This window comes from Acanthisitta chloris, unplaced genomic scaffold, assembly GCF_000695815.1.
Source record: "Acanthisitta chloris isolate BGI_N310 unplaced genomic scaffold, ASM69581v1 scaffold37191, whole genome shotgun sequence".
NCBI classification, from domain to species: Eukaryota; Metazoa; Chordata; class Aves; order Passeriformes; family Acanthisittidae; genus Acanthisitta; species Acanthisitta chloris.
The window spans coordinates 4,410-17,288 of record NW_008657162.1 but is presented as its reverse complement, the minus strand read 5'-3'; the positions used below and the strand labels follow the sequence as shown (position 1 = coordinate 17,288).

Below are 12,879 nucleotides of genomic sequence, written 5' to 3'. Positions count from 1 at the left end.
TCTAACTTCTGTTGCACTTCATGTCTCCGTGGTTTTTGAACCTGTGACAAACTACCATATTCTTTCACAAGTTGCTCAATCACAGACTGGCTGTCTTTACACTTGCTTTTCAGTCTCCTCTCACTGTAACCCAATTATGTTTTTCTAGAGGACCTTATTTTCGTTTTGTAAATTTTGTTTGTATGGAGTGGCTGCACAGATCCAGTTCACTATTGTATGCAGCTGGTTTGAAGCTGGTGAGATTTGGCAATATGAGTAAACTGAAAGCAGCATTTTGCTTCTCTGTGTGTCAGGTGTAGTAGGGTGAGGTGTCTTGTGAGTTGGGATGAGCCTATTTCTGATTACTCTTTGAAAGCTTGGACATGGAATGTTCCTAGGAAAATCCCCTATGGAAAGGGGAAGTGATAATTATTTCAGTCTTAGAAACAGCAGGGTTTAGCAATGCAGAGCACTCAGTTTTCATGTAGTATTAGCTGTTTGGTTTTGGTTTTTATAATGGGATTGATTGTGTTTGATGGGTACAGTTTCAAAGCAACGTGGAGGAGGAACAGTTGGGATGCAAAATAATTAGTATCTTATTATGAGGTCAGATAAGGTAAGGCATTTACTAAATGCAAGTTGCTATGGCTGCATATTATTAAGTAGAAATGAGAGGATTGAGTTTTTATCCAGTTACATCACAGCAAATCAGGAATAAATGCTTAAAAATCAATGAGGAGTATCAGCTTAAATATGTAATTAATTTGGTTTAAAACCAGTCTTGATAGCTTTTATTACAAATTATTCTAACTGTCCTAAAGAAGACTGTGAATTACATCTTTAAAACATAGTCCTTTGAAAAAACCTGCATGTTAAGTAAATCAAAGTTATGAACACAGTATGAAAGATCATTGAGAATGACTAAAGTAGGATTCTACTGTTGTATTTGATACTTGGGCATTCTTAAGATTGTCTGTGTGTTTTTGAAGATATATGCTACATAATCAAAGGTTTAATGTGGTGAATTGTTCCCCATATACATATAAGCAACACTTGCACTAGTCCTCCTAGGCCATTTAAAAGCATGTAAATAAAGACCCAGTGGAATCCTACATGGTCTATATACAATTCTTCTACATCAAGGAAACAGAATTTTTCAAATGAATAATCATTGTTGACGAACTTAGTGTAATTTCATATACAATCAGAATTAAACCACTTTCTTTCATGATTCATGTTTTACTAGTTTCATATTCATTTCATAGAAAGCTGATGGACAAGCTAACATATCTGACCATAATAGGAAGATAAATATTTAAATTATAAATCCCAAACTTATTCACATCCATTAAATAGCCATTATTGTATTTTTGAGATAAAAGGTAGTTTGTCAGAATGATCTTAAATCAGTATAATGTTGGTAGTGTTTCAGATGTAATACCTCTTGTTCTTCTGAGTGTTTCCTCTCACTCTTCTGAGTGTTTCCACAGCCTTCTTCCTAGGGTTAGTGTTTTGCATACTCTTCACTAATATGATGGCAGTATTAAAAGACACAAATGTATCCTCTTGTGTGGTGGTAAGCCCAGAGACCAACTGGTTTTGTGAGTACTCTACTGCTGGAAAAATAAGGAAAGACTTATAATGGGTGAGAGAACTGCATGTAATATTAGTTTATGCACTAGAAAATAGTACTTACAAAACAGTGTGACTCTGAAATAATGATTACAGAGTACATTTTCTGAAGTACATTGCTTTCACAGAATCCCTTTAGGATGCAATGTTCAAGTTGTTAATGATTTATTTAAATGCTTTTAAAAATGTAATAAACCCCATGATGTTGTTTTGAAAGTTATGAATTAACAAGTACTGCTTAAACAAATGTACCATACATAGAATACATGAATTTTAATCAGTCATTTTGCTTTTAATTATTCTTAGGGAGTTGCGTAGCTTGGTCATTGAGATGGTCTTGTCAACAGATATGTCGGGTCATTTTCAACAAATTAAAACGATGCGACATACTCTACAGCAGACACAGGGGTAGGTTATTTTCCAATCCATTCATTATCTGTAGTCTTTTAATGAGCTTATATACAAGAAAAGAATTTAAATAGTTGCTTTTGTTTGAGATAATTGGAGCATGTCCTTGAATTGACAGGGTAGACAAAGCCAAAGCCATGTCTCTGATTCTACATGCAGCAGACATAAGCCATCCAGCGAAATCCTGGGAACTGCACTACCGGTGGACCATGGCCCTGATGGAAGAATTTTTTCGACAGGTGCCGTTTTTAAAATCCTTTAATAAATCTAATTCAAGAAGCAAAGGTTACACAATTAAATATTTTCATAAGTCTACCAGCTAGGATGTTGTTGGTTGTGATTGACAAGCATTGTCAGTAGTATGTATTCTTTACTCTTCATATATACATTAATTCAACTTTTATATGTGTGAATAAGATGAAATGGTTATAGCTGTATATCTATTTCAGCTGATACCAAGATTCTGAGTGTTACAGTGGGTTATTTTTCTTTCAATTATAATATAACTTGACAAGCTGTTTTCATTCTGTAGACAGAGATTTATATATGATTTGAGTTAAAAACAAGCACCAGCAGGGTAGAACGAAGAAAAATAGGAAGAATTCATGTTCAGCAAAGAAGGCAAAAAGTTGTCTCCATTTCAGGTTTCAGAAAGCCCTCCTATTTCTTCTCCTTTCTAGTACTTGCCATGCATATGCCACACAGATCTGAAGATGTTGTTTTCATAATAGCCTGATCGAAAGTGAGAGCTTGTACAGTATATCATCCTGTTAACAGTGAGGACATATATCCTAAACCAAAAATGAAGACACACCTTTGTGAAAGTCTTCTCATTTCTGTGAGGTACTGAATTCAGAGAGAAAGCCCAGTAGATGTTGGTCTCACTGCTGCCATTTTTCAATTCACTCAGTAGGTTAAAAAAAAAAATTCTCCAGAGGGAAAATACTCTTCCTGTAATCAATATTTGTGACCATGTACACTGTCAACATAACAGTTACTGAAGTACTATTTATAATCAAAATCCAGTTTAGGTATTACACAATTTCTGCAGTTAGGTACAGGTTTTATAAATGGTTAATACAGACAAAGGAACAGTGTACATCTTGCTCCACTCAATTGTCTTAATTTACTATATGTTGACATTTTCAAATCAGGTAGTTCACACTGGAAAAAGGAATCAGTGAATAAAAAAGACGATATGTTAAACCATGAGGTTGTTAGGTCTGTCCGCCCTATAAGGTCAATTCTTGGAAATTCTTCATACAAATTCTCAGTAGGGAGCATCCTTGACTCTGGGCTTTGCACTGGGGAGACAGACTGGAGAGCTGATGCCTTAATCTAAATAATGAATGGACTGAGTTTTGTGGAAATAATGAGCAGAGTAATGAGTTTGTCTCCTTCTGTAAATGGAAATTATGAGAATTTTGAACTTGAGAGCAAAAGGGAGGAGCATACTTCCCCAGAAAAAATGGTCACAAATTAACTAACTGTTAAAACATTTTAGACACAGACAGACAGACTAGGTAAAGCCCATGGGACAGTGAGACAATGTGTCCAGTCAAGTAGAGGTAGCATTAGCTGTAAATAGTACCACACTAGTCATTGAATGCAATTAATGTTTTAGTTATTCCTTTATCAATTAATTAGAAGAAGCAACTGGATCCCAAATAAGCTGCTCAAAGACTTAAGAAGACATTTAACAATAGAATCAAGTCACAATGTATGTATGTCTATAACTCAACAGTATAAAGTATGAAAGTCTTCCAGGCTGCAGAGGAGTGTACGAGAAACTGAATCACTCTTTGTATGTACTGCTAAGAACAGTGCGTGTGGAGTAGTTCCAACACTTTTAAAATGTGGTGAAGTAACCGCATATATAAATGCACTGAGCAGTGCAGACACAGTAGGTCTCCTTCTTCTTAATGTACGGGCTTGGTTGTGCATCCTCTGCTCTGTTGATCTGAGCCAGTGTGATAGAAATCTCTGGGATTTCCAAATCTGTGTCAGACAAGAATTAGTCCAAGCGCATATATGTGTATAATATACCCCACATATTTATCTTTTTAAATGCCTAGTTAAGGGAGGTTAAGGGAAGATTGCAGAATTAATATCACTTTAGAAGTCCTGTATTTAGGCAATGGCTAAAATTGTTAGAACTACCCCAGTTTATATCGTATTACAATCTGGCTCCTATATGTAGACAGAGGTGCCACTAGCATTGCTCCTAGTGGTAAGTGTTCATGTGTTCTTCCACACTCTGAGGTAAAATTATTAACAGTTGTAAAATTTAATGTCCATAGTGATAAAACTCTCTACTTTCACATGAAATGCAATCTGTGAGCTACATCTGTTTCTATGGCCAAAGTGGTTTTATTGGTATTATGGTTCTAAACCTTTCCTAAATATATTTCAATGATACATGATAAAAAGACTAAGGAAGGCTGATATTGATCCCTTCATCCATCAGCTTCTGATGAGATCTTTCAGAAAATGGCATGTTCATGTACTGATCCCCACTGAAAAATCATGAAACAGCACTCTCCATGACAAATGTAATGTATAGGTTGATTTTACTTGAAAGACTAGGTTTTCCTATATCTATAATGTCAGTGCTTCTGAAGGCCAGGTTTGTCCAGCAACAAAAATTATAATGTCCTTTGGAAGATGTCTCTTCAGATTTCTTTGTGTCACTAGACTTTCTTTTTGAGCTTTGGCAAGTCAGTTGGTCTGCTGTGCTGAAAATAGAGATACACCCTCCTGTCTGTTAAGACTGTTGCAACAAGAAATACTCTTCTAATGTGTTAAGTGTTGAAATCATTTCAGAACTAGGCAGTACAAATCATCCTTTTAATGAAACTGAGCTTGTATTTTTTTATGGCTTCCACAGGGACACGTCTTCTAGTGAGAAATAGCTCAAGTCAGATCATACCCTTGAGCTGAGTAAATCCATTGAATGAATTTTACATGTTGCATAAACCAATGTAATAGAAGGAAACACTTAGCATTTGGCATACTATTACAAACATTTCTAAATATCTCCAGTCCCATTACATCTGGGATCAGCGGAACTGAACTGTGAATATTGAAGGACTTCACATATGTTAAATCTCATTGGCAGATGCCTTGCTATTGAGGAGAACTTGATTGCAGTAAATTCCTATATATAAAAATTGTCAAAAGTAAGTTCTAATTTAGACTATTGTTTATAATGAAAATTTGAAGATAAATAATGAAAGGTCTTTTTTTTTTGTCTGTGACTTGTTTTTGTTTAGGAATATAAGTGAATGAACTAATCTGTTGAATAAATACTAAGAATATTCAGACTCCTTTGTCTCTCTGTCCCTTTATCAAATATATACCAATAATATTAAGTGTTGTTGTTTGCAGGGAGACAAGGAGGCTGCTTTAGGTCTTCAGTTTTCCCCCCTCTGTGACCGCAAGTCCACTTTGGTAGCTCAGTCCCAAATAGGTAATGACGTGTTTTTCTTTGTCTTGTATGTGTAGGAGCATGAAAATTAACATGGGCATTTCTTATACCTGCTTAGAATTTTAAATGTTCAAAATGCCATGATATAGAAGGTATTTCTTTGCACCTATCTGTTCACCAAACTCATACGCTCTTACAGCAGAAATGTGCTGTTCTCAAGAGAACATGATGTAATTTTATCATATGTGATACCTAGGAGGAGTAGGAAGAGAGACTAACCAAAGTATTGGACATGAGCCCAGCTTTTACTGTACACACTTTAGAGTCTAGTAGACCATGTCCTCAGACTGATTATTTCTTGCTCAAGAACTCTAACCTGTAAGTCTGTTACCAGTTTGTAGATGCAACTCAACTTAAAGCTAATTCATTTATCAGATCTCTAGACTGCAATTAAGCCTATCAGTATCGGAGGGTCAAACTACACAGGGTCAAGCATCTCTAAGTTAACAAGAGCCACTCCATTCTGTCACTCAAGTTGTCCTTTATTGCATTTCACTGGGACTTTAAAGGCAATATGCTTGAGCATCATACCTACTGCAGGAGAGAAGCTGGATCCTAGACTGAATCACTGTTGCTCACCTTTGTGCTGTGTTGCATGGTTAGAGTATGAAGACATCTGGAAATCCGTTGCTAGCTCATGTTTTAAAATATTTTTTTCTGTTAAGTGCTCAGGAGAGAATAATGCTTCATTCTCTCACTGTGTCATTCTGTACTGTGATGAGCACTTAAAAATGTAAAAGACATTGTTCAGAGCTGACATCTCAGAACAGTGGGATGAATGCTGTCTCCTAAGGATATTACTTGTTCTCTTCACTGATTTGACAGAACCCTCCTACACACTGTGAAATAACACTTTACCTCCACAGAATAATAAACAGCAATTTGAAATATTAACTCCTTGGCAAGTAGCTCCAAATGGTAAGAGACAGCATGACTTCTAGCCCTCTGGCTTAACACTAGCTTCCCCTCTATTCAATAATTAATATTTAGTTCAAATGAAAGGTGTGTTCTGCAGTGCATAAAATTTGCAAGAAAAAAGAATGAAAAACTGTAATTATTAATATCTAGTCATATCTGTACAGCTTCAGGTGGTTTTTGTTTCAGCTGTGGGGTTTTTTCCCAAGATCATAGTGGTATCTAGTATATTGAAGTGGGACTACAGTTAAAAAATCAGCCTGATACCAAGTATTTATTTTTAGATTTGAGACTGGTGGAAGTGTAAAATATGATTTTCTCTCTTTATGTTCTTTAGGTTTCATTGATTTCATAGTAGAACCAACATTTTCTCTTCTTAGTGACTCAATGGAGAAAATTGTTATGCCTCTTATAGAGGAAGCGTCAAAAACTGAAAGTCCTGCATCTGGGACCCCCAGGTATGAATACACTGCTCAGTTATTGAACTAACAGAAACTCACATGGTAATGTCATCCTCAGTTATCCGAGTTATGGTAACAGTTGGGAGGGTAACCGAAATAGCTGTGCAGTATCGCCACCCTGTGGTGAAGTGTTGTATTTGCAATGTGCTATTCCATTGAACGGTTGTGCGTATAAAAAGGCAAAACCACAGTAACCATCAGAATAAACACATAGAAATTGATTTTCTGCAATTTTTGAATATAATCTCTGCAATAGGTTATTGAAGTTCATGTTTCTCTCATCTTAAACCGTTTTCAGTATCGTTTTAATTGACAGTACCAAAAGTCATTCTTTCCTTCCAGTGACATTTGGAAGTGGAGGTGATGAAGGTGGATTCAGGTTTTTCTGTTCTTTGTTATGCTGTAGGTCACTTTCCCTGTTCACCTTTCGATGTTAGTATTATTTGATGTATACACTTGAAACAAAACTGATTTCACTTATGTTCCACTTGAAAATCTAAAGGCGATATAAGTGAGATGGGAGGAGGGGTGTAGCGGCCCAGAGCGATGTTGCCCATCAAGATCATGATTCTTCATCACGATAGAAGTTGTCTATAAAGCAAACTAGCTATGACAGTGTAGTCTGTGTGACTCTATGCTGAAAGCATTGTTGAATAATCAGAGACTGCCTTTACAAACACTGCCTCTGTTACCATCTTTTATTTTGACTTTGAAATTGTAATGTGAGCTTTCACTGAGGTTGCTAATATGATAACTCTACTGGGCAGTTTTTCATTTGATGGGCATTAGTTAGACTTTGTAACAAAATGGTGAACACTGCTCTTTTCTGTGTTTTGGTTACTAGAAGCAAGTAGCAGTTACTATACGTAGGTATTTTTGATGGTGTTCTTAGTGTTTTGGGGAACAGTGCTAAACTAAGGTATTACTGCTAACAAATTTGTTCACCTACTCACTTCTTCACAAATGAGTGATTAAAAGCTGCAAATGATTAGCAGCTCTGGGTTTCATTTTTGGTTGATGTTCATGACTGAATAGTAAATGAACAATGGCTTGTGATTCAGCAAAACTTCCTCATGTGAGGTGGAAGATAAAGGGATTCTTTCTTAGTATAGAATCAAGAGCCATGCTTTTGAAGAGAGTGGAGAGCCTATAGCATGATACAGGGAAGTCTGAGACAGCAGAGTTACATAGACATTACTGGGTGGATGCCGTGAGAATATGGTGTGACATTCACTGTGGTGCCTGAAAAACATTGGAATTACAGCCTATTCTTGCAATTCTAACCCATTCAACATCTCTGGAGCACATGGAAATTACAGTTAGCTCTTTTTGGGAAGTACTCACTGCTATGTTCACTGCAACTATGTTCTGATTAATAGAAAAACATTTGTATGCTTATTAACATCTGTCTGTGGTACCAATGAGATAAACTATGCAGTATAATTGAGTAAACAAAACCTATTATGACATGATTACCTGTACAGAGTTGGAAATAGGTCTGATTTTTCAATCCTAAAAAGAAAAGAGCATTCATTCTTTTTTCCCCACCTTTACATGTGTATGTGTATACACATACAAATAATCTATTAGATTTCTACACTAGCTTACATGTGAAGTAGCTACAGTAGCTCTTTAATGGATTTTGAAGCCACTATACTAAATCCTGCTTTGACTGCACTTGAAGGCATATAGCTTGAAGAGAATTTTCAGCTCAAGCTGTAAGTACCTGTCATATACTTTCATGTTTTTGACCCATTCTAGAACGGGTCAAAAAAACCCCAATCAGACATCTTTCCTGGTAGCCTCAAAGATACCATTCACTGTCCAAAAACACAGCTAAGAAGCTACTCCAAAATAGCTGCATAAGCATTCTTTCAATAATCAGCTTACAAAAAATGTGTTTTCAGCTGTCACTTTTTTTATTTTCCCAAGAATTCCCTGGAAAAATATTTGTAAGACATCTTGTATCTTAACCATTCTCTGGTGAAAACTATTATTTCAAGTTAGTTACTAAGCAACTTGATTCAGATTAACTGTTTGCCTGACAGTGTTGACAATTTGTGGTTTTTTTTCTCTCATACAGCCAAAATAGTTTGGGAGCAGTTAGCAATGTGGAAGCACAAAGACGACCTGGTTTTAAGAGTACAAGTGATGGAGGGACTCATACAGAAAATTCTCTAGCAAGCGTAGACCTAAGGAGCTTTAGGGACAACTTGATGAAGATCATTCAAGCAAACAAAGAAAGATGGAAAGAATTAGCAGCAGAAGGTACGATATGTTAAGGTGGAATGTTTTTACAGGTTACTCCATAAGATCTCACCTACTTTCATTTTTTAATTTTGTTCAACCTGTAAAAATACATAATTGTCTTGTACTCATATATTTTATGTCTTAATGTTTGTTTATATGGTCCTGTTTTGCTCCTCCAGGTGGTATAAAGAGATGTAGGTGGTCAGGGGATGAGAAGAAATCTTATAGCCTGTACAATAAGGCTCTGTGCTGCTCAGATTATCTTTAGAAGTCTGATTTAGAAATGTGCATTCTTGAACATTTAATTGTAACTGATACTGACATTTGCTTTAAATGCCAAAATCAGCAATTCAAAGTAGTATGTGCTGCCACATTTCTTAGGAAATGTAAAAGTTGTACTTTGCTTTTAGAAATGTTATTTGTTCCCTACTGTATGGAACAAAACTCAGTATTGCAGCCTTCTTGGGACTATGCTGTAGGCAGCAATTTAAATGACCCAATGGATCAGATGTGGACAATCACAGCATGTATTAGGCCCAAACAAGACAAAAAGTGAATCTTCATTTGCCAGTAGGTAGTCCATAAAGCCACACCTCAAACATCTCAGTTCATAAGCCATTGTCTGGAGTTAGAGTTATCTGAGTAAAATGTTTTGTGATAATTGATGAACAAAATTTACAGCCTTGATCCAGGTTAAGTAAATGCCATTTGGGAATATTTTGTCCACAGCCTGTGCTGTTTCTGAGTAAGCACCTGGAATATTTCAGCACAGCATGTCACTGCTAGGACTGACCTCACTGTATGTGGCCTGGTACTGACAGCAGGGAATGATATCCTGGAACCCAGTGCCAGCCTTGCCTTTCATCCCATCATTCAAATCAATGTTTATTTTCATAAAGAGGTGCCAGACAAGACAGAAAAACAGTGCTGAAGAGTGATAAAATATAATTTAGTGCTAACTTGCAAATTAATATTCTTCTTAGGAGGATATTCAGAGAGTTAGGTAGAAGGGGCAGCTGAGGAGAATATTTGACTGATATTGTCCCTTCTTCATGAGCAGCTTCATATAATCAATTGCCTCTTTTGCTGTTGCCCAACTAATACTGGCTGGTGAAAAGGACAAAGTTGCTAATAACAGCAGACCCTCAGAGTGCCCAAGGCCATGCAGCTATAGCCTGCAAAAATCAAGCAGTCCTGGGCTAGTGACATGCAAGGTCCTTCAGTACAGAAGAATGGAGAACTTGTTATCTGGAAGTTTGCTGTTTCCAGTTACATGTGACTGACCAGTTTGATTCTGGTACATCAGCTTTTTGGTATATTGTTTTGGAGTTGTACAGTGCTATCAAAGGACCCTGTTATTTCCCCTTCAATCTCACTGCTTTTTCTCACTCTAACAATTACTGATATATTTAACCTAGTTTTACTGGGCTGTTGATGGCCATTGTAAACACAAAACTTCTCACAGCAAGAGATTTCAGGATTCTTCTGGGTAAACGATTGTTTCTCTGTGCAGTCAATATGAATGTGAGGCCCAGCAAAATCCAGAAAACTCTGGGTATCCTTTCTACTGTGAAAAAAAGGGGTGCTAATGTTCAGGACTCCATGGACTTTGTTGAGGTTGTGGTTGTCCTAGCCTTCTTTTTTTCTGTCAACTTGTCTAATGAAGTATGTCTAAGTATTTCCTGAACAGAATTATGGAATTGCACTAAAGTGTTCATTAGGAAAACTAATGGGTAAGTGAAAATAGCTGGTGTTGAGGCTGGAGCCTGATGAACAGTACCAGCTTTGCGTGATTGAGGTTGAATCTGTATTTTAAACCTCTGTGAAGAAGAGATTTATAGAAATCTGCTCTCATGAAGGGATTACTTGTTGACTGGAGTGTGGCATAGAGACCTTCAGTGTGCCTGATTAGTCTCTAGAGGAACCTTGTGAATAATGCAAATACTTGTGAATAATGCAAATACATTTGAGCACAAGTTTGTATTTTGTTAGTACACAGTAGAGTTTGGGGCTTTTTTAATAAAAGCTGTGGGGTGGATTATATAGGCTTTGTGAAAGTTATTGTATTTTCCATTCATTTGAATTGAAATGCCTGAGTCCATAGACCATGTGTGGGCCCAAAAGACTGCTGGAAAAGAGTTTTTCACTAGGTGAATGTAGGCGTCTATAGAGCACTATCTAAGGTAACACATAAGTTCCTTGTCACATGATAGGACAAGGAATCTTCCACAGCTGGTCCAGTATGTCTGATCTGAAGCTGTACCCTGTAAAGGCTGAAAACCCTTAATCAGATTGCAAAAAGAACATGTAGTACAGTATATAAAATATTGCAATACATCCCCCTTCCACATGAAATTCTTTTCAGATTACAGTCAAGTTTGGCTACGTGAATAACCTGAGACCTTGAACTTCAGATAATTAGTTCCATCCTGTCTGGGTCTCATGTTACCTTCTATGACTCTTATTGCTTAATGACAAATTTTTAGGTTGCTCCAGGCCTATGTATGAAGTTGTGTCTTATTCACATGTTAGTAGGAGCACATACCAAAGGAAGAGATGTCAGGCTAAATTACTGCCAGGTGAAAGGAGTGTTGTTATTGCTATTGTTCCTAGCTAGATAATTTATCACAAGTCACAAACTGCTGGGTGCACTGAGGAGGTCCATGTGTATGAAGACAGTGTGATGTGGTAGTAAGCAGGCTGGCTGTTAGTATAGATCTCCAAACACACTTCCTGAGCTGACTATGACAAACAGAACTTGTGCTGCTTAAAGAACCATCTGCATTCTTGTCAGCAGGCTGTGGAAACACTAGACATTGTTCCCAGATTAGTCTCAGGAGAAGTTGTCTCTATAAAATGTAGTACTACAGATGCACAGGGAATATGGAAAGGAAACTAGCAACAATCCACATGATTTCCTGAAGATGACTTGAACTCATTCCAGCTTCTTATCTTTTCAGGATAAGGCTACTCATGTAGTACTGGTTGGGGGGCAGTTCAGCTGGAGCCAGGGCTCCCTTAGCAAGGGCTGAGGAATATGATCTGACTCCTATGCCCAGACAGTCCAGAGCAGAAGATCAAGTCCCACTGACAATGTTGTTGACAGGGTGACTTTCCTGGAGATGCTAGTTCTTACTCTCTCTGAAAAGATAATTGCTGTTGCGACTTGTTTCAGAGCAAGCAGCTTGCTCGAGGAACAGTGTGCTTTGTTTTTTGGCAAGGCCTATGCTTGTAAGAAAAGCACTTATCTACCTAGGCAGCTGTTTGAGAGCTTCCTTAACAGAAGGCTCAATAAATAAGATGGCTCCATTTTGCTGGAAAAGGCCATGTCTTGTATAATTGATGCAGAGGAGCTCAGTGCTCTATAGCCTAAGGGTCCTCAACCTTTCACCACTGGAGAATTAGAGGAATGTTTCTCAGGCCTTTCAGGGAATGCTGTTAACAGGGAATTACCATAATGATCAAACATCTGGGATTCTAATTTGAAAGCCTTGATGTTTAATTAATATTCCAAGCCCAAATCACCAGATAATCTGTCTTTGTTCAACTCAACATAGTGATAAAGAGACTACTCCATCCTGTGCTTTATTTTCAACACATATCATTGGTGGCTGCTGCTGTTTGCAGTTATGTCAAATAGACAGTAAAATTGCTCAGATTAATCTGAGAGGGTCTTTCATTTGATCTCATTTCATTTGCTAAGTGAATTTTAAGGTCTGGAAGTTATTGACCTACTGAGAAAGCTAT

General features: G+C 37.1%; 1 protein-coding gene across 1 annotated transcript; it reads left to right on the top strand.

The window, feature by feature from the left end:
* Positions 1–1,917: 1,917 nt before the first annotated feature.
* On the top strand, positions 1,918–9,150 carry LOC103811628 (calcium/calmodulin-dependent 3',5'-cyclic nucleotide phosphodiesterase 1A-like; the record flags this gene model as incomplete). Its single annotated transcript, XM_009084613.1, has 5 exons — positions 1,918–2,019; positions 2,138–2,258; positions 5,407–5,488; positions 6,759–6,879; positions 8,966–9,150. Coding segments are annotated over 5 exons (611 nt in total), but the record flags the coding sequence as incomplete, so codon positions are not given.
* Between the last annotated feature and the right edge of the window lie 3,729 nt (positions 9,151–12,879).